Below are 26303 nucleotides of genomic sequence, written 5' to 3' on the forward strand. Positions count from 1 at the left end.
GGCAGTGACTGAGCCTGCATAGTGCAGGCGAGAACCCCCGGGGATCACCACCTATGTGGACACCCCAGCCAGCCTTCTCAGCAGCAGGTCCTGTCCTTTCAGTGCCTCTATGCTCTGGCCCAAGGGGTCCTGCAAAGCCGGGTCTATTTTTGTTATGTCCCAGCACAGCCATGATCCCACAAAAAAACAACTAGATGGACCCTTGCTGTCCACCTGGCCCACGACCCCAGAGGTGATCTAAACCTCTTCCCCGCTCATCTCAGAGGACACGCCCACCCCTGCCCCTCAGCCGGCAACCCCAGGCCATCATCATGAACGTCCCAAGTCCTTGTCCTCAGGCGCAGGGATTTCTCCTGGCCTCGTTCCATAAACCCCATGTCCTTGTTAGGACCCTGCCCCCATGGGGCCATCCCCGCTGACAGCAGGCCCGTGTCTCATTTGTCACTTGGGAGCACTGATGAGGGTGAACGGGGGAGGCCGGGAGTAAGCATGAGTTGTCCTGGTGGAAATTGTAAACTGGGGTCCCTCCACCAACACCAACACCTGGGGACACACTGGAAGCGGCCACAGAAGGAGACCCGGCTGGATGACTCCCTTGCTACCTGTCCTCCATCGTCGCCACCAAATAAAGGGAGAGCAGCTGGCTTATCTCAGAGATCTGAGCTCTGCCATGGCCCGGCAGCATTAGCCCCTGCTGCCGGGAATTAGCTGTGGGGCCGCTAGCCAACCCCACATGCTCCTCCTCCCTCTGCCCCACTTCCCTGCCATCTGGCGGCCCTGCCTCCTCCAGTCCCCTGGCCAGCGGGGGGGCCCTGGGCAACCTGGGGTCACAGCCCCAGAGAAGGCTGTGACCTAGAATCTGCGCGCACCCAGCCTGCCAACATCCAACCCCTGTACTCTGGTCTTGGGGAGCAATCGACAGCTGGTGCCTGGGACTTGGGCAGGGGGCTCACGCAGTGGAGAGATTGAGAACCCAGGCACCGGAAACTCTGCACCTGCGCAGCCTGCGCTGTCTGAGACCAACATACAAAGGCGGAGACCCAGAACTCAGGGTCAGAGAGCCCAGGGGCCTGGACCCCAGGGTGGGGTGGGCGTGGGGTAGGGGAGCAGCGAGGCCTGGAGGCTAATCAGACCTCCTTAGAGCCCAGAGGTAGCCAGGGACCAGGACAGAAACTCAAGAACGCCTGATTTTTCCAGCCCCCAGACAAGAAGGCTTGTCTCTGAACCCTCTGCCCCCAGGCAGCAGCCCCTCCAGGCTTCAGACCACTCTCCACCCACCCGTCCCCTCTGAGCTGATGAACAGACAAGTTCTCTGTAGCCACAAAGCCCAAGGCTACAGTCTCCTTCCCCAACTTGCTGTGTGACTGACAGCAAGTGTCCCAACCTCTCTGAGGTCCCGTTCCTTCCCTCTTAAGCTCAGGAAAAGCCATCGAATATCCACTCTGCAGCCGGGCACTGGGACCCTGCCCAGTTGGTTAAGAGCACAGGTGTTTGCCCTCGAGTCTAAGGACGGGAACAATGCTGTGGGGGCCAAGAGAGGGAGACCCTGACCTCCTGGGAGCTCAGGCAGAATGCCCCAGAAAGGCAGATGAAATGAGCCTGTTCACTGAACCACATCCACCCTGGAGAGTCACTTTGACCTTGTTTGTAATAACCTAGCTGCCCATCATTGGGGGATCTGCTGTAGAGACTCAGGTTCCTCCAGCCACACACAAAGTGACTTATTACAGAGAGGCGGAGCTGTCTGTGCAGAGGTGGATTAAATATAGCCACAAATTCCCTGAGTTAACCCAGGTGACACCATCAGAAGAATTTCACTGCCAACCTACAGAATCACAAGGAATAATACATTGTTTTACACCGCTATGTTGGGGGATGTTTGTTACACAGTGGACAGGTCACTGAGACTTGCTGACATACAAGTGTAGCATGCGGGTGGTGTAACATCATTTAGTCAAGATGATCCTTTTTAAGAAAATCTTACGTTTCTATGCTTTTAAATATATAGAGAGAGAAGGATCTAGAAAGATCCTGCTGACCCGGGATTGAAGACGATGATCAGAGATGGATGTTAGACTGTTCTTAATGTTTTAATATTTCACAAGGAGAAATTTAATATTTAATATTTTACACTGAGTGTTATATTGAAATTTTAATATTTTACAAGGAATTTGAGAAAGAGATGGCCAGAAGCAGAAAGGGAGATGCAGAGAGAGACTGAGGGAGACAAGGAAAGGCAGATACGGAGGCGGAGACCGGAGCAGGAACAGGGAGAAATGAGGACACGGCAACCTGGCTGGTGACACTGATATTGCCCTCCCCTCCCCCGCCACCCCGGTATAAATCCCCAGTGGCCAGCCAGCCCGGCTGCCAGCCCACCATGCTCTCAAGAGGCAGCCCGCTGACCCCGGCCCGGATCCCGCCCTTCCAGCTCCCCGCCCACGGTCAGCGCCCTCGGAGCACCAGCCGGGGGCTGCAGCCATCAGATGGGGGACCTGCCCTGCTCCACGTGCCCACGGTCACCACAGCCCACGGGTTCCAGGTGCTGGCCCAGAGGCCCCAGGTGCTGTCTGCCGAGGCCCCGCTCTGGCGGACATCACCAGAGACCCCTGCAGACCCCAGCTGGATCCTGGACCAACCCGAGATCCCCGGGACCCCGCCCCATGGCAGATTCCAGAATCTCTCGAAGGTGGACAGGATCTTGACCCTGCTGACGGTCAGCCCTGCCCCTCCCTCACTGCCTTGTCCCCTGAATGGCTTTAGTGACAGGATGGGCTGATGTGTACCTGGTTCAGTCACCTCTGGTTCACTCAGCTCCCCACCAATCCCAAACCCTTTCATTATCCCCATTCACAGACAAGGAAGCTAAGGTCCAGAGAGGTCGACCAACGTGTCCTGGGTCACAGAGCCGGGGTCCTAGCCCAGGGGGTGGGCTGCCTGCAGCACCATCTGCCCCCCACACCCATCCTGTGCTCTGAAGCCCATCATGTGGGTGCAGAAAGTAAGACCCAAAGCTGGATGTGTATGGGTGGGGGGGGCACACGTTGGGAGGGGAAGGCACTGGATGCATAAAGGGGGGCACACGTTGGCAGGGGAAGGCACTGTATGCATAAAGGGGGGGCACATGTTGGGAGGGGAAGGCGCTGCCTGCCTATCCGGTCCCAGGAATGGGAAGAAACAGACTCCCTTGCTCTCCCAATCCAGGTCTGCCACCCCCAGCCCCTGGAGCCCTCACTCCACCCCGGAGCACCAGTGACACCGCAGAGCCCTGCAGCCCCCCAGGACTATCCAGGTGCGGCTGGCCACCCCCAGGTTCCTGGCCAGTGACGCAGGAGAGGACTCCAATTCCACATGGACATGAATGTAAAAATAAGAAGCTTTGGTCAACTTTGCAAATGGGGGGTGGAGGGGAGAAGGGGTCTTCAATCCCTGGGGCCGTTGGTTTGAGCTCAGGCTGGCCCAGGTGAGACTGACAATGCCCCTGCCCCGGGGATCTGGCCCTCCTGCTCCCCACGTCCCCCTGCAGCTCCAATCCCATCTGGAGCCTCCACTATCCGCAGAAATAGGTCCCCCTGCCACCCCCTCATCAGAATGGGAGCTTTGTGGGGGTGGGCTCTGATGCTCAATAAATGTCCTCTGCTGATGAACACATGTCTTCTCACACTTCCTGCTTATGTTCAGAGCCCAGGTCAGCCCCCTGACTCCCCACTCCAACCAGCACCCACCCACCCTGTGCCAAGCCATGCTGACCCTAGCCAGCAGGGGTCAGGGCTTACCTAGGAATGAAGAGCCCAGTCAGAAAACAACATTCCTGGTTTGTAGATGAGGCTGTGGGGAGGGAGGCGGGGGAGAGGGGCAGGGAAATAAGGGTTGAGGGGAGGCTGACCAGGAGCCTGAAACCGGGGCAGATATGCCTTTGGACTCCAGCTTGTCACTGAGAAATTCTGAGTTCCCTTTCCTGGCCCCCATCACCCCCAAAGTACACATCCACACCTACTGCATGTCTTAGAGGAATCCCAAATTAACGTGCCCCAAGCTGACGCTCCCCCTTCCTCTGGCTGCCTCCACAGCTATCCTCACCCCAAGATTCATCCCCACAACTCCTTGAATTGTCCAGGTCGAAAAAACCCTGGGGTCACCCTTGACAAGTACTGACAACTCTACTTCAGAATTGATCCCAAAGCTTTTAAGGAACAAATTACACTAATCCAGCTTCAGAAACCTGGGGAGGAAGGAACACTCCCTACCTGCTACATGAGGGCAGCATAAGCAAAATCTGTCAAAACACATTGCAGAAAAAGAAAACTACACACCAATATCCCTCATGAATACAGATGCGATACGTATGAAATCTAGAAAGATGATACTGATGGAGCTATTTGCAGGGCAGCAATGGAGACCCAGGGGCTTTCCAGATGGTGCGAGTGCTAAGAAACCTGCCTGCCAACGCAGGAGACACAGGTTCAATCCCTGGGCCAGGAAGATCTCCTGGAGGAGGTCATGGGAGCCCACTCCAGTATTCTTACCTGGAGAATCCCGTGGACAGAGGAGTCTAACGGGCTACAACCCATGGGGTCCCAAAGAGTCAGACATGGCTGAAATGACTTCACACAAAAGGGAGGCGCAGACATAGAGAAAAGACCTGTGGACACAGCAGGGTGGGAGGAAGGAGAGGAGGGGACGAAGGGAGAGAGCAGCACGGAAATACATACACTACCATATGCAAAACAGATAGCCAGTGGGAATTTGCTCTATGACTCAGGGAACCCAAACCAGGGCTCTGTAACAACCTAAAGGGGTGGGAAGGGATGGGATGTGGGGGTAAGGTTCAAGAGGGAGGCAACATATGTGTACCTATGACTGATTCATGTCGAGGTATGGCAGAAATCAATGCAATATTGTAAAGCAATTATCCTTCAATTAAAAATAAATAATTAAAAAAATACAGGTGCAAGAATCTTTCACAAAACATCAGTAGATTGGATCCCAAGGATTGTACGTCATGACCACAGAGTATGGCCAACGCCAGGAATGCAAGGTTGGTTTAACGCTGGAAAATCTGTGAATGGGATTCACCTCATTGACACAAGAAAGGAGAAAAACCCTATGACCGTTTTTTTTTCATACCTGCAAAAGAAGCATCTGACAAAATTCAACACTCAGTTCAGGTTGAAATCTTGTCAAATAGAAAGAGGGAATTTCCTCAACTTGATAAAGGTCATCTGTGAAAAACTGACAGCTGACATCACCATAAACGGTGAAAAACTGATAGCTTTCCCCCTAAGACCAGGAGCAAGGAAAGGATGTCCAGTGTCATCTTGGACATTGTACTTGAGAGCCTGAACAGTATGAAAGGACAGGAAAATGAAATTAATGATAAATGTCAGAAAGGAAGAACTAAGGAAATTCCCTGGTGGTCCAGGGGCTAAGACTCCATGCTCCCAGTGCAGGGGACCTGGGTTCTATCCCTGGTCAAGGAACTAGATCCCACATGCTGCAACTAAGAGTTTGCATGCTGCAACTAAATATCCTGCATGCTGCAATGAAGATTGGAGATCCCACATGCCACAACTAAGACCCAGCACAGCCAAATAAATATTTTTTTTAAAGAAGAAAGGAGGAACTAAGATGAGCCCTATTTGCAAAATCTGAAACTGCTTACTAATGCAAGATTTACTTGCTGAAAATCCTTGCAAGTGATTCAGGCCCCAGGACCCTGCAACTAGATCATGATGGTGCCTGCTGTGGGTTCCCTTGGCTATAGTCAGATAGGTCAATTCAACCAAAAAAGAGCTGGGTTCTGGTAAGCTCCATGGGGCACATGCAAAGAGGCCCTGAGGGGACTGTTTATCATAACCATATCAGGGACCTACGCTTACTTGGGACTGGGGCTGCCATTGAGGGCCCACCTTAGATAGGAGTTAGTGTCAGTTTGAGGCCCCTGCATGGCCACACAGAAAAGCTGCAGGAGCCCCAGTGCCATGTCTGGGAAGCCCTCCAGCCTATGCCTTCACTGGGCTCTCTTCTGTCGGGCCGTTCTCACCCTCTGCAACCCTCAGAGCTTGTCCTGCTAGCTTGGGGGCCTTTTGTTCAGTGAGACCTGTGTTTGGGGACCAGCACAGCCCGAGGAAATGTTGACTCAGTAAATAACACCACTGTTTATCGTGGATCCGGCAGACCTGTAAACAGCACAGGCCCATGTCAACCTCCTAGAGGGACGGGTTGTTATGATTCCCACATTACAGATGAGGCTACTGGGGCTCAGAGAGGTTAGGTCATCCGTCAAGGTCACCCAGCAGGGACCTACCTGGGGTAGCCCATGGGGTCTGGAGTCCAAGGCCTCAATCCCTCTGCACTCTTGTCTCCCAGAAACCCAGGATTCCCCTCCTATTACCATGGGAAAGCCACTTGTCCGAGGCCACAGCTGAGGTTCCCAGGCCATGTGACCGCTGCGTCCCCTGGCCCCGACCGCCAGTCCTACACATCTCGCCAGAGAAAGGAGAGAAGAGAAGGCCTTTAATTTTAGAAATCATTACTGCTGCCTAAGGGCCCCTGCTGGCTTTCCCAGGTACGAGGACACAGGACGGGGAGAGTCAGGGCCCTGCTGTACCCACAGCAGCAGTGGCGGGGGAGGGGGGCGGACACGGGGTGCCAGGGATGCCCCTGGGGCTGGCAGCCACCTCCAGGCCCCCTGCCCAACCTACAGCTCCCCTATCCGGAGCCGGCCTCTCCTCCCAGGGGTCTGTCTCCATGGCAACATCCCCATCGCAGGTGTTCGTAACCTTAGCAACCAGGTACTGCCGCCCCACCACCTGGGAGGCTGGAACCCCTAGCTACACCCCCTTCCCACACCCACCTCAGCCCTCACGGCAGCATCCCACTGGGGATGCTGGGCCCAGAGAGGCCATTCAGTGACTGAGCCCACCTCCATGTCCCTGCTAAATGCAATAAAACAGCAATGCCAATGTGCACATTCTAGCTGGTTACTGAGGGCCTACTACATGCTCCTGGGCTCCCTTTCAGTATACGGAGCAGGTTGACACTGACCAAGAATGGAGAGATGATAAGACAGTGGTTTCAGGCAGCAACAGACACTTCCTCACTCAGACTCCCCAGAACCCCCACTTCCAGGGGCAAAACCTACAGCCCTCAGCATCACTGGACCATTTGTTCATTCAGCCAGCATTTACTGGACACCTACTCTGTGTCTACTGGAGCCGTTACACAGCAGGGAAGAAGGAAGAGCCCACGATCAACAGGATAAATCAGTAAATTACATGGTGTCTTAAGTGGGGAGAGTGCCAAGGAGGCAGGGAGGGGACAGAGGAGGCAAGGGGTGGAGACATGAGTCAGGAAGGGGTGAGCCGGGCTGGTGGCTGGGAGAAAGGTGCTGCAGTGGAGGGAAGAGCCATGCAAAGGCCCTGAGGCGGGCAGTGTCTGAGGCCTCATCCTGCCCTTCAGCCAGGCTTCTGGAGCAATGAATGAGAGCTGGGCAGGGCCACTGAGAGCCTTGCTTTCCCCCTCTGTCATTGAGTGGAGTCCTTGCAATCCTTGAAGATGGGTATACAGTTTGAGTCCCCATTTTACAGATGTGAGAACTGAGGCTGGAGGGGAGTCTCCCACAGTTCCACAGCCAGGAAGTAGGTTCCAATTCTGGCCGCCACATCAGTTACCCCTGCCCCCTGTAGGACTCATCTCAAGAGCCCATTCCTTGGAAGAGCATCACTGACTCCCACCCTAGATTGGGTACCGGCTCTCCGGTGAGTTTCCCATCAAACCCTTTTGTGACTGTCTCACTGGTCTGCTCCCCCAGGACCATGGCGAGCCCCCTGCTGCATCTCCTCCCTCTGACACTTGACCTGGTACACAGTAGGTGCTCAATAAGCACTTTCCTCTAAGAGCCCTGGTCGGCAGTTACCAGAACCTCATTTCACAGGATACAGAAGCTCAGAGAGGGAAAGTGACTGCCCCGAGGTCACACAGCCTCTACAGCAGTGATTCCTCTGTGTGGGCGCTGGGCTGCCCGTGGGGATGGAGAACCACCAGTGAGGGGACCCCATGTCCTCCCCTTGGACCTCTGCAGGCCGGGAAGGGATCCGTCCTCTTGTCCCTTGGGCACCTGGCCTGCAGCCTCCCGGGATGCAGTTTCTGGGCCTCGGGCCAATGCGACAGTCTGGGAATGGAGCCTGCTTGAGTCACAGGTGGCTGAGTTGACGCCAAGCCACCATGGGAGCAGCTAGGAGGGCACAGAGGGTGGGAAGGGCTGGGGTGGGATCGTGCAAGGTTACACACCTAGCCTCCTGGAGCAGCCAGGCCCACCTTGAGCCCCTCGCTTGGGAAAGATGGCATCTTTGAGCCTCAACTTGCTGATTTGTGAAATGGGGATAATTAGCCTCCACCTGTAATGGGTGGGGCTGCAGCAAGCACCAGAGGGCTCATGTTAAGAACAGAGCCCAGGGACTTCCCTGGTGGTCCAGTGGCTAAGACTCCACACTCCTGATGCCGGAGGCCCTGGTTCGATCCCTGGTCAGGGAACTAGATCCCACGTGCTGCAACTAAGACCCAGCGCAGCCAAATAAACACAAAATAAACATTAATAAAGAGCCCAGCATATAGTGAGCATTCGGTAATCTTGCTACTAATCATGTCTTAACATGATGGTTGGGGGGGTTGGGAGGTGCCCCCCTCCTCTGCCCCTGTGCCCCCCACACTGGAGTACCATCTACCTCCCACCCCAGGCTCCACAGCATGAGCTTCCTAAACGGGGCCGATGGCCGGCAGGCCCAGTACTAGGGGATCAGGAAACTACATACATCACAGTATGTAAAAGTAAGAGTCATTCTTTCCACTAACATCCATTGAGCAGGCTGCTGCATAAACACGAGTAATTACACACTGGCCAAAAAGGATGAAGGGAAAGGCAGAAGGAACAGTAAGGGGAAAGGCCCTGACCTGGGCAGGGCCCTCTTGGCGTGTTCAAAGAAGAGCAAGGGGACCTTCCGGCGAAGGAGTGAGGCACGCGTTAGGCGGCGGAAGGAAGGCACGGGCACAGAAGATCCAGAAACATACACCGGGTTTAGACATGAATCCAGGTTCGATAGAGAGACATAGTCAATTCCAGAGGCCAGTGGTTAAGCAGCCTCTGCGACCTGCGTGGGGAATGGGTCTGGAGGGCTGGCAGGAGCGGAAGAGGCTGGGGCAGGGGTCCAGGTGTCAGGTGCTGGAGACCCGGAGTTCGGGCAGAAAGGAGGGGCAGAGGCCAGACAAGCGCAGATGGGGAGCCCGGCGTTTCCCGCACCGCAGCCTCTGCAGGTCCACAAAGGCCCGGGTCACAGGGGTCCTCGCTCGCGCCACCGCGGGCGGGTGTGCGCGGGGCAGCACACGCTCCCAGGGCCTGGACGCCCTGCCCCCGCCCGCGGCCCTGGCGCGCGTCCCGGCACCTGCGCGCACGTGTCCTCGCTTCCTGCAGCCCCGCACACCTGCGGTTGGGGCGCCGCGCACCCCAGACGGCGGGCCGCGCGCACGGCGGAGCGCAGTCCCGCGCGCCGAGGAGGGCGGCGGCGGGCACGCGCCGGCGGGGGCGCGCACGGCGGACCCGGGAGGCGGCGGTGGCGGCGGCTCCTGTCGGCTCCGGGCGGCCCCCGCGCCGCAGCCCGCGCCGTGTCCACGGCGGAGCCGCCCAGGTGAGTGTCTGCGCCGGGTCCGGTGACCCCGCACCACCTGCGCGCCGTAGCCCCCACCCGCGCCCCCGATCCTTGCCTGGGGGGCCACTCTCCCTGAGCGCCCCTCCCGGGTGCATTGCTCCTCGTCAGGCCCCCAGCGCTCCCCCTGGAAACTTTGGGGGGCCACTCGCCATGCTGAGGTCCCCCTGTCCCTCCCCGGGGCGCTGAGGAGCAAGGAGCCGGGTGGTGGTCTATCTGGAGGCAGTGGGGACGCCTGGAGGCATGCGCTCCCCTCCAAAGGGGATTAGGATGGGGCACTGGCTGAGTCTGGCAATCAGGGAAGGTCGGGTCCGGAGCCTTTTTGCCCTCCCTTCCGGCGAGGTCTGGTCCAGCCTGGGGGGCTGCGCCCGGAAGGTGCAGGAGGCGTTGACACCAGGACCTGCTGCATCGCTGGGTTGGAGACAGCCCAGCCAGGTGGGAGGACTGGGGAGCGCAGGGCCAGGCCCCCTGCCCCGCGGGCCTGTCTCCAGTCAGCAGCAAGGGTGGGGTGGGGGCTTCTCTCCGTCCCCTGAAGCTTGGCATAGGTGCCCCCCAGGGCCTGGCCGGTGAGGCCACTAAGCCCCATTCAACAAGTTGGGGAGGGCAGCACCTTGTGCCATGATCCCAGTGCAGGAAAAGACCTGGTCCTTATTTTCCAGACCATGTGCCCCAGGCTCTAACAGTACAGGCACCCCAGCCCCCCAGTTCTGAGGAATCAGGACTTCTGGGGTTTGTGCCCAGGAGCCTGCATTGTTAACAAGCAGTCCCCGGTGAATCCACATTTGTACAGAGATGGTTGAGAACTTCTTGCTTCGGGCGGGGGCGTGGGGAGGGGGTGTCTGCGGCAGCATGGCAGCAGACAGAGGGACCATCTGGGGTTTGATGGTGGGGGAGAACTTTCAGGGAGAGTAGGGCTCTAAAACCTGGAGCAACACAGGAGGGCTCCCTGGAGGAGGTGTGGAGGCTGGGAAGGCTGTGGTGTGTGAGTACCCAGAGGCAGAGGACATGGTGTCTCTGTGGGTGAGGTCGGTGGAAACCAGGTGCGGGCAGGCAGGGACAGGTCAGGAGCCGTCGGGCTGTGAGTGTCCTGCCTTGCCCCATTCCCCCTCTGAGCCAGAGTGGCAGCCATCTGAGACAGGATCTGAGTTGGAAGACCCCGTCGGCCTCCCCCACAGGTGCGGCTCCTCCTCCTACCGGGATGGCATGGAGTGGTGGGAAGGGCCTGCCCACCACGGGATGAGGGCTCGGAAGGGCTAAAGCCAGACTTCCTCAGCCTGCCTCTCTGTTCCCCATCCTCGCTGGTGAGTTCTGACAAAGGACAGCCCTTCTGTGAGCTCCAGTTCTGAGATGGACATCAGTGCAGGGTGTAAGAAATGCAGGTGCATTGCGCCCCCAGCATGGGGCTGCCATGAGCTAGATGTCGTGTGATGGCAGGGCAGCCACGATCATCCCCACTGTTAACACAGCAGTTCGGCCTCAGTGTGCTCATCTGTAGAATGGGGGTGGCTGGGAGCCACCCCCACAGGACGCCTGGGATCTGAAGGTACCTTGCTGAGTGGGAATATAAAGTAGATCTCAGGCGTCAGCTTGATTTCTCTTCCCACAAGGCTGTCATTCTCGGGTGCCCCTGAGTCATCACCTCCTCACCAGGTAGAGAAACTCTCAGAGAACTCTCCAAGCAAAGCTCATTCCAGGTGGGCCCGGGGCGAGCTGCCCACCACCATGTGTCAATCCTGGGCCTCTGAAGAGGACCTTCCCTTAGGGCTCTGGGATTCAGTGAAAGGGAGCTGGCATTGGACCAGGGTTCAAATGTTGACTCTCAAGCTGAGTGCTGCCAGGTGAACTGGGGACCACTCTGACCCTCAGTCTCATGTTCTCCAAGTGGGCTTCACTGATCCCACCTTTGGGGCTGGGCTGGGCTAGCGGCTGAGTGGCTGTGGTAGATGGTAGACATTCAAAATACGGTTCTAGAGGCCTCACCTGTCAAAGGCGGTCAAGGAAAGTGGGTCGGGAGGCCCCCCAGTCCCCTGAAGGGTTAAAAGGGACTAATGGCTGACAGAGACTAATTAAGACTTAATGAATTGTCGTGGATGAAAGTCCCGGAAGGGCCAGATCTAGGACAAAGGATACACCAGTCCTGAAGGGGTCGGCAGTGTGTCCCCAAAAACAGGCCTCAGAGGGCTGAGTGCTGCTTGAGGCCGGGCCCCACCTCCCAAGTCCATCTGGAAGCCTGAACAGGGAGCACTTTGAGGGCCCACCAAACAACACTGCCCTGGGTCCCTCTGGCCCCAGTTGTGTTGGGGGAGGGGGAGGGGCCAGAGGGGCCCGCTGCCAGCAGCATCTATTCACCCCCCTCCCTGTCCTCCTATGGGTTTAGCTGCTTCCTTCAGGGGGCTTGGCTCAGTCTCACCCAAAGCAGTGTTCAGCATCTCCCAGCCTGGGAGGGGACGGGACTTGTCCCATGTGTCTGTGGGGGCAAAGCTGTCTCCATGTGGTGGGGCGGGGAGGAGCTGGGCTGCCTCTGATCCTGAGGGGCCCCAGCAATCCCAGCTACCACCCCACCGCCTGGGTTAAGAACTTCATGGTAAATTTGGGTTAAGGCCTGCTAGGGGCTCTGGAGAGGAGGATCTCTCTCTGTTGCCCAGGAGGGACAGATTTTGGGCTCCTCCCCCAGATAGCTTCCTGCACTGCCGCTGGTACTGATGGCAGATACTGCGGGGAGCAGGGCCCCCTCTCCTTTCCAGCCCCCAGAGCGGGCGCACAGCTCCGCAGAGGCCTCCGCCCACCTCCTCTTCAAATCTGCAAAGACCCTGCGCAGGGCTCCCAGGGGTGCTGCCACAGATTACCACAAACCTAGTGCTCAAACCACACACATTGATTCTCTCACAATCCTGCAGATCAGGAGTCCAGCTCAGGCCTCACACGGCTAAACCCAGGCGTGGGCAGGGCTGGTCCCCCCGGAGGCTCCTGGGAAGCACCAGTTCCTGCCTTTTCTAGTTTCTAGAGGCGCCTCATCCCTGGCTCACAGTCAGCAGCCCAGTACCTCCCATCTCTCTCTGCCTCTGACCCTCCCACCTCTGTCTTATAAGGACACCGTGATGACACTGGGCCCCCGGGGAATCCAGGATCGTTCCCACCTCAGGGTGAACCGATCAGCATCCTTAATTTCATCCCTCTTTGCCACATAAAGTAACATTTGCAGGTTCCAGGGGTCAGGCTGTGGGCATCTTTGGAGGGGCCTTTCTTTGGCCGACCACAGGCCCCACCTCCCTGTTATTCTCTGTTGCACCGTCCACACATGGCCTCTAGTACTCTTTCTTCTCTTTATCACCTGTGGATGACTGGCAGGGATTCCATCTGTATTTTTCAAAGCTGTTTCCCTTAAGAACTAGAACAGTGCATGGTACACAGAAGGTGCCCACTAAATGCGTGTTGAGCAGAAGGCCTAGGACTCAGGGCACCTGACCCCAGCTGGCACCCAGTGGAGACTTTTCCGAAGGCCCCAGGTTATAAAGTACCTTCTGTCTATAAGTTCTCACCTGCTACTCAGTCAGCGCCCGGAGAGCGGTCGTTGGTCACCTGAGTCCCTTTTGCAGAGGAGGAAGCTGAGGTTCAGCGCTTTACAAGTCTCTTCCAAGGTAGTCAGGGGCAGGCTCCCGTGGGGACCCTGGAGATCTCGTCCTGTTGCTGGAATCTCTCTGCTTCCCTCATTGGCCCACAGAGCACCCAGCTCTGTGCATGCTGGTGGTGGGGGGTAGGGAAGGGACTGACGTGGTCCCCGCCCTCAGGACAGCGCTGTCCAGGAGGGTGACTGTCCGGGTTCGTGTGATGTAGGGTGACAGGCCCAGAACACACAAACCCAGATGCATCTTCAGATGCCAACTCAGCTCCATCATGTTCCTTCTCAAACCTCCCCCACAGCTCCCTATCACTCACAGAATCAAGTCCCTACACCTCACTGTGGGTTCAGCACCCTGCGTGGTTCCACCCTTGCCAACCCCAACTCCCAGCCCCAAACTCAGACATGCCCCGAGCCTCTAGTCACACCCGCCTCTGTCCTCCCAGCACCAGCCGTTCCCCCCCAACTCAGGGCCTTCACCCTGATGGGCCCCTCCACCCAGAACACCATCTCCCAGCCTTCCTCCTGGCTCACTCCTGCCCACCCACCTCTACTCAAGACTCAACTCAGACGCACCTTTCCAGCCATGCTGGACAAAGCATCAGACCAGAGCAGACTCCTGCTTCTCCCAAATGACATACTTCACGGATGTGTTTGCATCTCTTGCCTGCCCCACAGGATGCTCAGTGAGAAAAGCGGACACAGAAGGACACACAGGGTGTGATTCCACTGATGGGAAACGTCCAGAACAGGCAGATCCACAGACACAAAGAGTGTGTTCCTGGTTGTCAGGGGCTGGGAGGGGGTGATGGCTGATGGGGACAGGGCTTCTTTTGAGGAATGGAATGTTCTGGAATTAGGTAGTGGTGATGACTACACATACTTGTGAACACATCAAAAAACCACTGAACATTTGAAATAGGAAAAAAATGTGCTGAGGAAAGCTGGGGTGCTGCTGCGCCCCCAGCACCCATGCTTGGCCTGCTGGGGTTTAGAGGGACAGATAGAGGTTTGGACTGTGGCTGGTAGAGCCCTGCCCCCATGGGACCTGCCCCTTGCTGGGGAAGGAGATGGGTAGGTTCTCAGCCACCAACCCCCAGGCTCTGGATCCCAAGTCTGGAAAATGAGGGTGGGGGGCCCTGGCTCTGCATGGGGGTCTGGGTATTCAGGGGGTCTGGTCTACATCATGCTCAGCATGAGCAGTGTTCAATCATGTGGCGAGGAATTTTTCTGGCATTGGCAGCCACACGGGGGCAAGGGGCCCAGGAAGGGCCAGGCTGGACTGAGGGCCTCCTCCATCCCTGGACACAGGTCATGTGCTCACTGACCCCGAAGCTTCCATGACATGGGAGGAGGGAGCCATGCTCTTAGGCAGCCCTGGGAAGTCTCAGTTCTGGCCGGCTGACACAGGGCAGCTCCTGGGTCTGCAGAGCTGGCAGAAGTCAGGGTTCCATGGAGGTGGGGGTCCCCTCGCCCTGACCCCGAGAGAGCCATGGGAGAAGAGGGTATGGAGCCCTGGGTTCAAATCTTAAATGTACTTCTCTCCTCCTGGGTGAGTCACTTCCCCTCTCAAGGCCTCTGCTTCCTCAGTGATAACACAAATGGATAATCAGCCTGTTTCTTCCTGGGGCATCAACTGGATGCCTGCTCTGTGTCCAGCACCTTCTACAACATGGATCTTACCTGGGTGATCCTGCCCCAGGGGACATGGGTAATGTCTGAAGACATCTGTGGTTGTCACAACTGGGGGGCTCCTGGTGTCAAGGGGGTGGGGGCCAAGGAGGTTGCTCCACACCCTGCAGCACCCAAGACAGCCCCCCCACAGAGAATGACCTGGCCCCAAAGGTCAGCAGGGTCAAGAGACCCTCACACAACTCCAGGCCATTCTGCAGGCAGGAACACTGAGGCCTGAGAAGGCAGGGTGTCTGCTGAACACTGGGGAGTGAGCTGGGGCCCATGCTGGCAGGCGGGGGCCTGGCGGTGGCAGAGCTGCAGAACAAGGTGGATCTGGGATATATTTGGAGGTGAAGCTGACTGCACCTGCTGACGGATTGGCCGGGGGTGTGAGCAAGGAGCTGCCAGGGGAGGCTGAAGTTGGGACGCTGCAGGGCCTCTGGGTGATGTCAGGATGTGGCTCCAGTCCCTGGGGCTGGAGCTCAAAGAGACACAGGACCGGGAGTCATCAGTGAACAGATGGTGTCTAGTCTTGAGCAGACAGGAGGCGAGGCCCCAGGTGGGAGGCGGGTCCCTGGGGGGAAATGGAGGGTCTGGAGGGCAGGTGGGGACCTTGACAGCCCTGTGGGGGTCACCTCCCCCAAGGCCATGACCTCACAGAGGAGGGAAGGGGCAGAGAAAGTGTGGACTCAACAGCAGCCTGTCCACGCAGCCTCACTTCACCATCTAGCACGGCCCCCACTCCACAGCCTTTGCCCACCCTGTCCTCCCTGCCTGGCCTGCCCTTCTCACCACCATCCACAGCTGGTGTTCTCACCATCTTTCAGGAAATGGACCTGATGCCCTGAAAACTTAGCAGCAGAAGCGGGACTAGAATCTAGACTCCCAGCCTAATTGGGGGGCTTCCCCGGTGGCTCAGCGGTAAAGAATCCACCTGCCAATGCAGGAGATTCGGGTTCGATCCCTGGGTCAGGAAGATCCCCTGGAGAAGGGAATGGCAACCCACTCCAGTATTCTTGCCTGGGATAATCCCATGGACAGAGGAGCCTGGCGGGCTACAGTCATGGGGTCGCAAAGAGTCAGACATGACTGAGCATGAACACCCTAATCAGGGCCTGGAAACCTGGCCTTCTAACCCCATTGCAAGGCCCAGGCCTCCAGGCGAGAAAACAGGCCCAGAGAGGGTGACTCACTTGCTCAAGGTACCCGGCCCTTGATTATCCTAGAGCAGCAGGGATGCAGGGGTCTTTGGGCATCTCGGCTCAGTTCCTTCCACCCTCAGCCCTCCCCTGAGCTCTCCCACTTCCCAGGCCCCCAACATCCAGGAACGTGAGTGAACACGGCTACTGGAGGCAGAGTCAAGGTCCCAGAATCCCTTCCTACCATGGAGGAGCCGGAACCCTAGTGGGGGAGGCATCGGAAGCTCCAGCCCAGTTTCAAGTCCGCCCACCCCCTGCAGAGAAGATGACAGGCCCACACTGGGTTGGGAGAGGTTGGAGTTCACAAACTAAGTCACAGCTGGAGTGGCCCCTGCTGGGCACCAAAGGACCAGCTGTCCTCTCATCCTGGGAGCAATTACCGCTCGAGAGCTCTGAGAACACCGAGGTTTCGCTGCCTTTGACAGGCGAGGTTCACAGAGGGCGCGTTTTTCATTGGAGGTCACACAGCACATCAGAACTGAGGTCTCTGCAGGCCTTTCCAAGAAACTGTATCACAGTGGCTGTGCCCTAAGCTGTCCTGACCTCTCGAATTGAGTACTTCCTTCCTGACATTGTTCTTAGCTGCCTCTGTGACTATTTTTTAAAATTCTTTCCAACTTAAAAAATTTGGGGCGGGGGGAGACTTCCCTGGTGGTCCAGTGGTTAGGACTCTGTGCTCCCAACGCAGGGGACCTGGGTTTGATCCCTGGTCAGGCAACTAAATCCCACATGCTGCAAGTAAGACCTGACACAACCAAATAAATAAAAACTTTTTAAACATTTTTTTAAATATTTTTTAAGTTTGTAGATTGAAAGTCCACCTTCCTCTCTCTACGGGGCCTACTCCCAGCCTCCTGGGCTGACCGGCCCGGTCCTGCTGCCCCCCATCTGCTAGGCCCCCTTTCTCCCTCCCTAACTCTTTGCACAACCATCGTTCCTCAGTAAGTTGATGATGATGATGACTACAATGCCCTCGACACCCCGCTGTCATCTTCCTGATTTATTCCTCTTCATTTATGGCCACCGGAGGTGGAAGAGCATGTATTTACCTCTTTTATTATCTGTCGGCTCCCAGAAAGCTGACCTGTTTGTCTCAGGCACTCTGTGTCCTCAGCACTTGGAAGATGCCTGGCACGGTAGATGTTTGTTGACTGACAGATGGACGGAATCGATGAATGAGAGGAAACGAGCACTGCAGGTCCAGCGAAAACAGAGCTGTGTTTTGAATCCTAGCCGGATGAACTGCCAAGACTCTCTCCTGCCTGTTTAAAAAAGAGAGAGAGAGATAGTGTTACAGGATTGAGCACCACCAACCTCTCCCTGAGACTACCCCTGCCACCTCTGACGTGCTATGTGAACCTGTGCTAAGACATGTCTAACTCTGCAACCCCATGGACTACAGCCTGCCTGGTTCCTCTGTCCATGGGGTTTCCCAGGCAAGAATACTGAAATGGGTTGCCATTTCCTTCTCCAGATCTTTTCAACCCAGGAGTCCAACCCACCTCTCCTGTATCTCCTGCACTGGCGGATTCTTTACCACTGTCGCCTCCTGGGAAGCCCTGTGTGTACCTGAGCTGGTGATTCATGTCGCTTTCTGCCTCAGTGTTCCCATCTGCAAAATGAGGGTGGCAGTGGGGCTTCCCCCTCCCAATGAGGATGTTGTGGGACTTGAATGGACCCATTCAGATCGCCCAGAGCAGTGGCTGCTGCAGTGTTTGCCATGTGGATGAAGACAATGACCTGCTTTGAACAGGGGTTTAAGCGGCATATAAGAGAGACTGGGAGGGTACTTGAGTACTAAAAGTCACCAAGGAAGTGACATCGGGGGCCAGATCCAAATAAAGTCAGGGAGAGAGCCTTGTAGGGATGGTGGTCTGGGTATTGCCTAACATGTGCAAAGGCCCTGGGGCAGGACCACACCAGGTGTGTTGGAGGAGCAGCGAGCAGGCCTGTGCATCTGGAGCAGAGTGAGGAGAGGGAGGAGGGGAGGGCGGGGAGGGGACAGGGGTGTGAATTCTCTCCTGCAGAAAGAAAAGAGCAGGCCGCTCTGCCCCCCACCCCCACGAGGAGTCTGTTTGGGGCACTGAACAACACCAGTCATTTCCTTCTGGGGGCAGAGCTGGCAGTGCCTGGCTGCTCCGAAGCAGACCACTGAGGAGTTATCCCCTATCCTTGGATGACAGACAGTGACCCCTTGACCACAGGGAGTGGCCCAACCTAGGAGTGACTGCAGAGCCAGTTTAAGGTAGAAAGAGATGGATGAATAGGGGACCATTGTTTCTGACTGTCTTGTGCCCTCGTGGGACATGGCTCCTCTGCTTGCTGTCCAGGGCAACAACATGGAAGAGAATGACCTAGAAAGAGAGCCTGGGAAGGCAGCTTGCCTCGGGGAAGGATTGTGTTCCCTGCGATACGCGGGTTGGGATTAAGGACAGTTGCAGTGGGAAAGCAGAACCAGATGCTTCTTGCTCCCTCTGTCTGCCTCCCCACTGGGTTCCCCAGCCAGGGTTAGAGAGTTAAGACCCATGACCTCCCGGAGACCAGGGGTACCTTGGTTTCCTCATGGTGTGACCACGCTCTCCATGACTACAACTCCATTCCTGCCACTCACAGTGCTGTTCATGCAGTGTGTGAATCCCCAGGCATTTCGGGAGCACCTGCACATGTGTTTATGTGCCCACCAAATCAAGAATTGAGTTTGGTGTTTGATTTTACTTCCTGATGAATAGGCTTGTGCTGTCTGTGATTGCTGGGCAACCTCGATTCCTCCAGCCTCTCTTGGAACTACAACTCAGCCATCTTTCCTTGTGGGTGCATTCAAATCTCCCAGCACTCCACAATAACCATGCATTATAGCTTATTTGATCCCCTAATTGATGGGCGCCTGGGTTAGTTCCATTTTTCCTCCATGTAAGTAAATCTCGGCTTTCTTTCTCTACTAAATACACACAAATCTCCTTGATTCCACAGCAGGCACAGACCCTAGCTTATTTAACCAATGCCCTATTGATGAACCGCTTCCCAGGTGGTGCTAGTGGGAAAGAATCTGCCTGCCACTGCAGGAGATGTGAGATGAGGATTCAATCCCTGGATCGGGAAGATCCCCTGGAATACAAAATGGCACCCCACTCCAATATTCTTGCCTAGAAAATTCCATGGGCAGAGGAGCCTGGATGGCTACAGTCCATGGGGTAGCAAAGAGCCGGACATGACTGAGCATCCACTGATGGACACTGAGATTAGTTCTAGGGGTTTTATTCCCCCCATATACATGCACCTCCACTGTCTTTCTTCATTGGTGTATAAAAGTCTCCCTGTGTTCCACAGCAGGCACAGACCACAATTTATTTCCTGGATCCCCTGTAGATGGATATCTAAGTTAGTTCCAGTTTTTTGTTTTTCCAAACGACGCTGCAGCAAACCTCCCTGTTGATGCCACTCTGCTCTTGTTTGTGTTTTTTTTTTACGGATACGTGGCTACTCATGAAGGTCTTGTATTAGTATCCAGTAGCTGCCATAATGAAAGACCACAAACAGGGTGGCTTAAACAACAGAAAGTTACTCTCTCTGTTCTAGAGGCCAGACATTCAAAGTCAAGGTGTCAGCAGGGCTGTGCTCCCTGCAGAGACTCAAGGGGTGGATCCTCCCTTGTTTCTTGCAGCTTCTGGTGCTTATTGGCAACCCTGGTGTCTCTTGGCTTATAAATGCATCACTCCAATCTCTGCCTCCGTCGTCACATGGCCATCATTCCTGCATGTCTGCATCCAAATTTCCCCCTTTCATAAGGACACCCGTCGTTGGATCAGGGCCCACCCTACTCTGGCATGACCTCATCTTAATTTGATGACACCTGCAAAATACAAACTCTCCTCCTAGTGACGTATGATTCGCCTCTAGCATTAAGCCAGCAGTAGCTCTGGGCTCTGTGTCTTCATTTTCACCTAAAATTCTCAAAAGGGTCCAGGCAAGCAGGAGCTGACCTCATGGGTGAGGATCTAGAGCCTGGGTCCTTGCTGGGCCAGGGCTGTGGGAACAGTGAGGAAAGAGGCAGTAGGGATGTGCTGGTGGGGGCGGGTGGGGGCGGTGGGGGGCAGTAAGAGGAAGCCTGGGGGCTTCAGCTGCTCAGATACTGAAAATAGCTGCCCAGCCAACAGAGCAACTCCCTCCAGCTGCCATCTGGCTGCTCCTTCCCCACCCCCACCCACCTTGGCCCTGGGATCTGGGCTGCAGCCCAGCAGAGCATGGGGGAGATGGGGGATGGAGGGCCAGCTGGCTGCCTGGAGAGATGGAGCAACTCAGAAGGCACAGGTGCAGAGGCCCAGGCTTTTGGCATCTGTTCCTCAGGTCCTTCCCGGTCACATCATCCACCTCTGTGGCCCCTCCAGTGCATCTCCGGGTTCCCCACCCCCACTCACTCCACTTGCTCCTGCTGCCTCAGGGCCTTTGCACTAGCCGTTCCTCCAGCCTGGAACCATCTTTCCCTAACACCCACAGCCCTTTCCTTGTCCTCCTATGTGTTTGCATGAGCTTCCTGTGGCCAAAACAAAGTACTACAAACTGAGTGACTTAAACAACAGAAGTCTATGCACTCTGGCTTCTGGAGGCCATGAGTCTGAAATTCAGGTGTTGTAGGGCCATCTCCCTCCAAAGGTTCCAAGGGAGGGTCCTTCATGCCTCTCCCAGCTTCTGGGGACCCCAGCCATCCTCGACTTATATAGACATATCCCTCCAGCCTCTGCCTCTGCCTTCACACAGTCTTATTCCCTCTGTGTGCATCTCTCTGTGCATCCAAACTGCCGTTTTGTTACAAGGACATCAGTCATTTGATTCAGGGCCAACTGAATCCAATATAAATTCATCTCAATTCATCACATCTGCAAAGAACCTATTTTCAAGGGAGGCCCCTTAAAATGAATCAGGGGACTTCTACATGTATGTATGTGTGTATGTGTCTGTGTGTGCTCAGTCCTGTCCAACTCTTTGCAACCTCACAGACTGTAGCCTGCCAGGCTCCTCTATTCATGGGATTCTCCAGGCATGAATACTGGAGTGGGTAGCCATTTCCTGCTCCAGGGGATCTTCTTGACCCAGGGATTGAGCCCACATCCTGCACTGGCAGGCAGACTGTCTACCACTAGTGCCATGTGGGAAGCCGTGTTTCTTTTAGGGAGAACACAAATGAACCCTGTACAGGGTCTCAGCAGGCATGTCACCTGTCCTGATCTGAAGTCACCCCTCTGTCCACCCTGATCATCCACCCAGGCTGCTCCCCTCACAGCCCTTGGGTAGATGCCCAGGAGTTGGATTCCGGGTCCCAAGGTGGACGATTGCTTCCTGAGCGCACTGCTAGGATGGGATGGGACAGGCCTGGAGTGCGGGTACTAATACTGCCCCCGCCCACAGGTGCCCACGAGGATGGTGGTGTGGCCCTAGGCCCAGGCTCCGCACCATGACCTGCTGGCTGTGGGTGCTAAGCCTGCAACTCCTGCTCCTGCCCGCGGCCCTGCCCCCCGCCGGGGGCTGCCCGGCCCGCTGCGAGTGCACGGCGCAGACGCGCGCCGTAGCCTGTCCTCGGCGCCGGCTGACCGCGGTGCCCGACGGCATCCCGGCCGAGACGCGCTTGCTGGAGCTCAGCCGCAACCGCATCCGCTGCCTGAACCCGGGCGACCTGGCTGCCCTGCCACTGCTGGAGGAGCTGGACCTGAGTGAGAACGTGATCGCGCACGTGGAGCCGGGTGCCTTCGCCAACCTGCCGCGCCTGCGCGTGCTGCGCCTCCGCGGTAACCTGCTCAAGCTCATCGCCCCCGGCGTCTTCACACGCCTGGACAACCTCACGCTGCTGGACCTGAGCGAGAACAAGCTGGTCATCCTCCTGGACTACACCTTCCAGGATCTGCGCAGCCTCCGCCGGCTGGAGGTGGGGGACAACGACCTGGTGTTCATCTCGCGCCGAGCCTTCGCCGGGCTGCTGGCGCTGGAGGAGCTCACCCTGGAGCGCTGCAACCTGACGGCGCTGTCTGGCGAATCGCTGGGCCACCTGCGGGGCCTGGGCGCCCTCCGGCTGCGCCACCTGGCCATCGCCGCCCTGGAGGACCAGAACTTCCAGCGGCTCCCGGGCCTGCTGCACTTGGAGATCGACAACTGGCCGCTGCTGGAGGAGGTGGCCGCCGGCAGCCTGCGGGGGCTCAACCTGACCTCGCTGTCCGTCACACACACCAACATCACCGCCGTGCCCGCCGCCGCCCTGCGCCACCAGGCTCACCTCACCTGCCTCAACCTGTCGCACAATCCCATCAGCACGGTGCCACGCGGGTCCTTCCGCGACCTGGTGCGCCTGCGTGAGCTGCACCTGGCTGGGGCCCTGTTGGCCATGGTGGAGCCGCAGGCCTTCCTGGGACTGCGGCAAATTCGCCTGCTCAACCTCTCCAACAACCTGCTGTCCACGCTGGAGGAGAGCACCTTCCACTCAGTCAACACGCTGGAGACGCTGCGCGTGGACGGGAACCCGCTGGCCTGCGACTGCCGCCTGCTGTGGGTCGTGCAACGCCGCAAGACCCTCAACTTCGACGGCCGCCCGCCGGCCTGCGCCACCCCGGCCGAGGTCCGCGGCGACGCGCTGCGCAGCCTGCCAGACTCGGCGCTCTTCGAGTACTTCGTGTGCCGCAAGCCCAAGATCCGCGAGCGGCGGCTGCAGCGCGTCACAGCGGCCGCGGGCGCCGACGTGCGCTTCCAGTGCCGCGCCGAGGGCGAGCCGGCGCCCACCGTAGCCTGGGTGACCCCGCGCCACCGCACGGTGACCGCCGCCAGCGCCGGCCGGGCGCGCGTGCTGCCGGGCGGGACGCTGCACATCCGGGACGCACGGCCGGGGGACAGCGGCACCTACACGTGTGTGGCCAGCAACGCGGGCGGCAACGACACCTACTTCGCCACCCTGAGCGTGCAGCCCGAGCCGGCCGTCAACCGGACCCCGGGCGAAGGCCGCAACGACACGCAGGTGGCCGCGCGCTTCCCGCTCGACCTCACCACTATCCTGGTGTCCACCGCCATGGGCTGCATCACCTTCCTGGGTGTCGTCCTCTTCTGCTTCCTGCTGCTCTTTGTGTGGAGCCGCGGCCGCGGGCAGCACAAGAACAACTTCTCGGTGGAGTACTCTTTCCGCAAGGTGGATGGGCCCGCCGCCGCCGCCGGCCAGGGAGGCGCCCGCAAGTTCAACATGAAGATGATATGAGAGGCCACGGGGCCCACCTCCCGCGGCCCCTGCCGCTGCGCCTGCGCCGGAAGTAGCGTCTCAGTCTCCGTCCGAGCCCACTCCGGCGGGCGGCTGGCCCATCTGAAGACCACCTATGCATCTCCCATAGGGGGCGGCCGCGAGCCGGCTCCTGGCAGAACTTCCCCCTTTTTTTGTAGGGACCCAACCACAGGACTCTTTTTTCATCAGGATGCGTCTTTTGCAGAGTTTCTCAAGCGTTTTTTTCTAAGGGTTTCACCCTGTCTTCCTGCCCCTGGTGTGGTTGCTCAGCTGGGCGAGGGTGGGATGGGAGCTCAGAGATCCAGGGTCCTCAACACAAAACAACTCACACCTGGTGGAGATGGTCTACACCTGGGATCCCAGGGAAGGCAGTCCGGCCTCCGGGTCAGAGCATGAGAAAGCCCACACCGTTCACACCTGGATACCCCCCTCCAACTACACCAGAGCACATACTTACACCCAAGGCATACAGCCACGATGCACAGATCCAGAGTGGAACACACACAGACACACACCTCATACCCAGCTGACACTAAGCAGGTGCCCCAAGATCACCACGGGCACTTTGGGCTCTTGGTAGAGACCAGTCCCCACCTCGGCCAGGCAGCTCACACCTGAGACCCATTTCTGCTCACACCCAGACGTTCACTGACCCCCGGCTCCCACTCAGCTGGCCACTTGATGCAGACCTCAGGTGCTGAGCTAAGGTCTCACTGGCCAGGCTCACCCTGAAGGGGTCCAGCACACAGGATGGCTCCTGACCCGCTGGCCCAAGTCCCTATACCCAGACTGCCTCCCACCAGGACCTGCCAGCCCAGCAAGACGGGCTGCCAGCTAGGAGAAGCCATTCCTCCAGTTCCTCCCACCATCCCTCAGCTGCTGCTTGCTTCCTGTGCCCTCACTACCCCGGAAGGACAGCTGTCCTGGCCCCTGGTCCAGAAGCATGGCTTCCAGGGTGTCCCTTTCCAGCAGGCCAGATGGCGTGACCTTCAGTCCTGAGTGCACCACCCCTGCCCTGTTGCCCACTGCTCACCTTGGGAAGGAGACCAGTGTCTGGATGGTTCTGAGGGTCCTTGTCCTGTGCACTGTAGGGGCAGTGACTGGGAGCAAGGATGGGACAGAGGTTCAAGCCACAGGGAAGTCCAAACCTGGGGCATTAGGAGATGACAGAGGCACCTTGGTCTCTGCAACACTGGGGCAGATCCAGGGCCAAAGAGTGGAGAGTCACAGGAAGACTGTCGCTCAGGTGAAAGAAGGTCATTGCCCCAAGGTCATTGCCCTGTTGCTCTATAGGTAGTGAGTTCCCTGTCACTGGAAGTGTGCAAGCAAGAGCTGAGGTTTTGCATAAGGATTTAGATGCCAAACAGGGGCCATACATGACCCTGCCTCCCCCAGCCTGGTCCTTGCCCCCACTCTCTCTACCTCGGCCAGACAAACAGTTGGGGGGAAGGGGCACGGGAACTATTGTAGGGCCAGACCTCAGCCAGAGAGGAGCTTGGCTACTGACCAGGAGACTAGACAGTATTTTCACGGACCTTGTAAGAGGCTCTGTTTTCACCCAGCTGTGTGATCTTGCTTGGCAACTGAAGACCATTGATGTCCACGTCTATAAAATCAGTCTGATGTCCAAATCTATTTCTCCATACATAGAGGCCAGGCCCATGGACAAGCTTGATGTTTGACTTGTTTTCTGGATTCCTCAAGGTCTTTCTGAGACAAGGCAGAGAAAAAACTGTCTACCCTGGCAATTTTGAGCAAAGGATTCAGACAGAACTTGGGAAGGGACACTGGGCTAGAAACTGGGCTATTCTCCCTGGGCTAGAAACATTAGGAGGCCCTGGCCCTGCCCCCACGTTGTGTTCGTGGGCCAACAGGACAGAGTGGCAGGCTACTGACCACAGCCAGTCCAGGTGGGGACCCCACCCCAACCCCGTTCATGGCAGGACGTGAGTGAGAGCTGAATGGGGTTTCCAGCAGCCCTATACAGAGTTGAACAGAATGGACTAGTTTTTTTTACCCTTAGCATCCGCCTGACCTTGGTTGCCATGACAACCCTGAGGGTCCCTCAAAAAACGACATCCAAGTGCCTTTAGCATCATCACGAGGAGAGGGAGTATGTTCTCGACAGTGTTAGGACAGTGTTAGGACTCATAGAACGTCAGTGTATTGGGATCTCCCAGCCCCCTCTGCCTGCCCCCATCCCAACATGAACCAACACCCCCCGTCCCCTCCCACCCCTACCCTGCTGTATTTGGTTGGAATCCAATAAAGATGAAACCAATTTAATAGCAAACTTCAGGGCTTTTTTTTTTTTATGGGAAGAGCAGGGAAAGGAAGTAGGGGTTTCTGGGGTCCCTGGGGGAGCTGCCTGGTTTCAGCACCAAAGCTGACCCTGAGTAACAGGGCGTTTGTGGAGAAGGAACCGTGTGATGAGGTTGGAGGTCACACTTCAGGAGTGCTCATGCAGTTCCCAGCGCTGCCTGTGTTCACTCCCCTGTGAGCTGGGTACTGCTATGACCCCACTTTGGTGGTGGTGGTTTAGTAGCTAAGTCATGTCTGACTCTTGCAACCCCATAGACTCTAGCCTGCCAGGCTCCTCTGTCCATGGGATTCTCCAGGCAAGAATACTGGAGTGGGTTGCCATTTCCTTCTCCAGGGAATCTTCCCGACCCAGGAATCGAACCTGGGTCTACTGCCTTGCAGGCAGATTCTTTACGACTGAGTTATGAGGGAAGATTATAACCCCGTTTTACAGATGGGCAAAGGGAGGGTCAAGCCTACCCAGAGTCCCCAGTCAAAGATAAGTAGGGTGCTGAGAGGGGCCAGTGAGACCAAGCTGTCCAGGGAAACTCCTGCCCTGA

At 57.1% G+C, this 26303-nt stretch overlaps 2 protein-coding genes across 2 annotated transcripts; both read left to right on the forward strand.

Moving 5' to 3' along the window:
- The first annotated feature begins 400 nt into the window (after positions 1 to 400).
- LOC122700729 lies at positions 401 to 3645 on the forward strand. Its single transcript, XM_043913797.1, has 5 exons — positions 401 to 425; positions 2232 to 2299; positions 2432 to 2689; positions 2857 to 3001; positions 3205 to 3645. The coding sequence occupies exons 1-5, from the start codon at positions 401 to 403 to the stop codon at positions 3465 to 3467; spliced, it is 759 nt and encodes a 252-aa protein (XP_043769732.1). The 3' UTR covers positions 3468 to 3645.
- A 5932-nt stretch (positions 3646 to 9577) lies between these two features.
- Positions 9578 to 25927, forward strand: LINGO3 (leucine rich repeat and Ig domain containing 3). Its single transcript, XM_043912090.1, has 2 exons — positions 9578 to 9683; positions 21597 to 25927. The coding sequence occupies exon 2, from the start codon at positions 21643 to 21645 to the stop codon at positions 23419 to 23421; it is 1779 nt and encodes a 592-aa protein (XP_043768025.1). The 5' UTR covers positions 9578 to 9683; positions 21597 to 21642; the 3' UTR covers positions 23422 to 25927.
- Positions 25928 to 26303: the final 376 nt, after the last annotated feature.

The sequence above is a fragment of the Cervus elaphus genome, chromosome 9 (assembly GCF_910594005.1).
Source record: "Cervus elaphus chromosome 9, mCerEla1.1, whole genome shotgun sequence".
NCBI lineage: Eukaryota > Metazoa > Chordata > Mammalia > Artiodactyla > Cervidae > Cervus > Cervus elaphus.

What these genes read in the sequence shown, in the direction of transcription:
- LOC122700729 (XM_043913797.1), top strand. Translation starts at nt 401, where the DNA reads ATGGGGCCATCCCCGCTGACAGCAG. An exon ending in GCCATCCCCGCTGACAGCAG is followed by an intron (nt 426 to 2,231) that starts GCCCGTGTCTCA and finishes GAGGGAGACAAG; the next exon opens with GAAAGGCAGATACGGAGGCG. An exon ending in AGGACACGGCAACCTGGCTG is followed by an intron (nt 2,300 to 2,431) that starts GTGACACTGATA and finishes CCGCCCTTCCAG; the next exon opens with CTCCCCGCCCACGGTCAGCG.
- LINGO3 (XM_043912090.1), top strand. Translation starts at nt 21,643, where the DNA reads ATGACCTGCTGGCTGTGGGTGCTAAGCCTGCAACTCCTGCTCCTGCCC.